The 3,693-nt window shown below is 42.7% G+C and overlaps 1 protein-coding gene across 1 annotated transcript; it reads right to left on the reverse strand.

Annotated features, from left to right (window-relative positions):
* Positions 1-1,175: 1,175 nt before the first annotated feature.
* On the reverse strand, positions 1,176-1,676 carry LOC138071565 (histone H2B.3-like). The gene has a single exon (XM_068963088.1). The coding sequence runs from the start codon at positions 1,674-1,676 to the stop codon at positions 1,176-1,178; it is 501 nt and encodes a 166-aa protein (XP_068819189.1).
* Positions 1,677-3,693: the final 2,017 nt, after the last annotated feature.

Consider the following 3,693-nt stretch of genomic DNA (forward strand, 5'->3'; position numbering starts at 1 on the left):
ACGGGCTGCCAGTCCCTCATTGGCTGCTACTGTGGAGACTGTGGCTACATTCTCTGTCACTGGACTATCCCATCATCCCTGCAAGTTTGCAATTCAGTCAGGATTTTTGTTTCTTTTTTTTTTTTTAAAGCAAAATGTTCTAGGTTGCAAACAAAAAATAGGATCAGAGAAATCTGGATAAGGTAATTTCAGAAGATATGGTGCTTGATTCCAGAAATTTACAATTTTCTTATTTTACACTGTGTTTGAGTCCTATTTTACACATGGAAGTGAACTGGGATTGAAAGAATAGAATGGGGAAATGTGATTTTTATATCTGCTACTGCTGGTGCAGTGGTCAAAAATCTGCAATGCAGGAGACAAAAGAGACACAGCTTCTATCCCTTGGTCAGAAAGATACCCTGGAGTAGGAAATGACAACCCAGTTCAGTATTCTTGCTTGGAAACTTTCAAAGAGATAGGAGCCTGGCGGGCTCCTGTCCATGGGGTCAGAAGGAGTTGGACATGACTGAGTGACTGAGTGCGCGCGCGCACGCACACACACACACACACACACACACACACACACACACTGCTCTTTGTGAGCCTGTGTGCTACCTTGCTTCAGTGGTGCTCCACTCTTCACAGACCCTATGGACTGTAGCCCACCAGGGTCCTCTCTCCATGGGATTCTCCAGGAAAGAATACTGGAGAGGGTTGCCATGCCCTCCTCCTGGGGATCTTTATGACCCAGGGATGGAACCTGCCTCTCCTGCGACTCCTGCATTGCAGGCAGATTCTTTACTGGTGAGCCACCTGGGAAGACCACACTGTTTTTTATCAGTTGCTATACCCATATAAAAATCTCTGGATGATACCTAAATATAGATGGGAGGATGAAAATGGAAAAGGCCAATGAAACTTTTAGGGAAAGAATTTTGACCATAAAGATCCCTAAAATCACTGAGAAACCTCGAATAGAAATAACCATTTAGGAAAGTGATGAGTTGCAATATGTTAAGAAAAAAGGACACAATTTTCCATCGAACAAATGACACAACCGACACATATTGAAGCAAAGTTAATGAGGTTTTTAATGTTTTCTTTGGGGTAGAAATGTTTTAAAGATTAAATGTAGGGCCTAAGGGGAGAACCCTTAAGTCTGGTTTGCAATGGTCAGACAGTCCTGAGGCAGTTCATCTGCAGGTGTGGTATCTGATGACCGACTTGGTGGCCTCGGACGTGGCATACTTGCCGAGCTCCCCAGGCAACAGAAGACGCACAGCTGTCTGGATGTCTTCGGTCATGATGGTGCAGCGCTTGTTGCTGTGGGCCAGGCGCCCGGCCTCTTCGGCAATCCGCTCGAACATATCTTTCACAAACGAATCCAGGATGTTCACGGACTCACGGGAAAGACTCAGGCCTGTATGTACTTGCTTCAGCACTCTAGGGAAATAGGTAGCAAAGCTTGAGAAATTGCCCTGACGGCAGCGGCGGCGACGGCAACGGCGGCCCTTAGCTATCTTCTGCTTTGCCTTTCTTGGTTCCGCATCATACGGCTCTGGTTTGGAGGTCTCTGCTTTCGCCATCTCCATTTCAGAGGGCTCAATTTCGGAGGTGCTGGTTTCTATGGTGATCACGTCTTCCTCATGGCTGTCAGAGGATGGTGCAGACACGGTAGAGCCACCATTCTCCATAGCGCAGCCCAGAAGAACAGTGAGGCCGTTGAAGGCCGTTGGTCGAATTTATAGGCCTGGCTTTCCCTGACGTCACAGACACTGTCCATATCTGATTGGATGCAAGGCAGGGGGGCCTGTTACTATGGCAGCCCATGTCACGTGACACCGGACGTCCCGCCTCCCAACTCCTGCCATGCCCCTCCCCTGTGTTTAACCCCCAGTCATCTAAACTCCCCTGGTGGCTCTGATGGTAAAGTGTCTGTCTACAAGGCGGGATACCTGGGTTCAATCCCTGGGTCAGGAAGATTCCATGGAGAAGGAAATGGCAACCCACTCCAGTACTCTTGCCTAGAAAAGCCCATGGGCGGAGGAGCCTGGTGTCCATGGGGTCACAAAGAGTCGGACACGACTGAGTGACTTCACTTTCACTTTCAGCCAAACTCAGTGAAAGTCACCTAAATTAAAAATGAAATAATCAGTTAAAGCTTCCTGAGAGAGTATGACAGACCTCCAGAGCTCCAGCTCTTTCAGGCATCAGAGTGACTCAGAACACTTGGTGGACATTTTACTCCAACACAAAATCTTCTCCTGGTTGACCTACAGTGGCATGAGCAGAATGTCCTGGCTTCCCCAGCAGAGTGCTCCTGAAAAGCATAGGAATGAAATGAACAGCTATTATCTCCAAAATTTATCAAAACCAGTGATCAGTATGAAGAGAATGACAGAATCCCATTCTCCAAATACAGAACACAAACAGAAATAGGAATCCTTACACATAGACACTAAAAATATTTAACATTTTGCAAATTATAAATTGTTTTCTTAAACATTATTTAGGCCCCCCAAATACCACACATACTGGAATTGATTAATGATTTATAGTGGTTATTTCTCAAAAAACAATCACTCTTATTGCTGAAAAGCCACTAGGGTGAGAGAAAATGAATAAAAAAAGAGAGAAATAAGACACCTAGAAATAAACGTACTTAAGGTGGTGAAAGACCTGTACTTAGAAAAAATAAGACCCTGATCAAAGAAAGTGAAGATAATACAAACAGAGGGAAAGGTTTACCTTGTTTATGGATTGGAAGAATTCATATTGTTAAAATAAACATTATATCCAAGGCAATCTACATACTCAATGTAATTGCTATGAAAATACCAGGGCATTTTCCACAAAACTAGAACAGACAATTTTAAATTTTGTATGGAAAGATGAAAGACCCTGAATCGCCAAAACCATCTTAAGGAAGAAGATCAGAACTGGAGGAATCAGGTTCCCTGACTTTGAACTATATCAGAAAACTACATTAATCCAATCAGTATAGCACTGGCACAAAAACAGACGTGTGGAACAGAAGAGAGAGCCCAGAAATAAACCTGTGTGCTTATGGTCAATTAATCTATAATAAAAAAGACAAGAATATACAGTGGAGAGAAGACAATCTCTTCAGTAAGTGGTGCTGGGGTAACTGGATAGCTACATTTTGGATAGCAAAGTAAAATGAGAACATTCTCTAACAGCATATACAAAAATAAACTCAAAATGGACTAAAGACCTAAATATAATACATATATTATGTAGGAAGTCATTTTAAGAAACAGAATTCATTAGATATGTTAATGAGCTGTGTTTCTTTCACATTTGTAAATTCAGAAATTCAATGAACATATCAGTTATAAAAAAAACATTAAAAATACAAAACAATTGGGTTTTAAAGAGATAATTGGGACCGCAAAGGTCTCTGATACAGAGGAAATCTAGGATGGAGAAGGGAAAAGCAGTCTGATGTTGAAGACTGGAAGGGGGAGTAACACCAGTACTTATTCACTTCAGTTGATTATTGAGGAAGTAAGAGAGCCTAGTGAGCAATCACCGTGCAATGTTGTGGTTCACTGTAAAGGCAAAATAAGGGGAATGGCTTCACGGCTGTGTTAACAATTGCAAATCTCAACTCACGGATGATGGTGTTGATAGGATAGGCATACCTCATTCAGAAACCTTTTCAACATTACCATTGTTTATGGATTCACT

Source organism: Capricornis sumatraensis, chromosome X (assembly GCF_032405125.1).
Source record: "Capricornis sumatraensis isolate serow.1 chromosome X, serow.2, whole genome shotgun sequence".
Classification (NCBI taxonomy): Eukaryota; Metazoa; Chordata; class Mammalia; order Artiodactyla; family Bovidae; genus Capricornis; species Capricornis sumatraensis.

Bases quoted from the DNA above. Each gene is read 5' to 3' on its own strand.
- LOC138071565 (XM_068963088.1), bottom strand. From the start codon at position 1,676: ATGGAGAATGGTGGCTCTACCGTGTCTGCACCATCCTCTGACAGCCAT.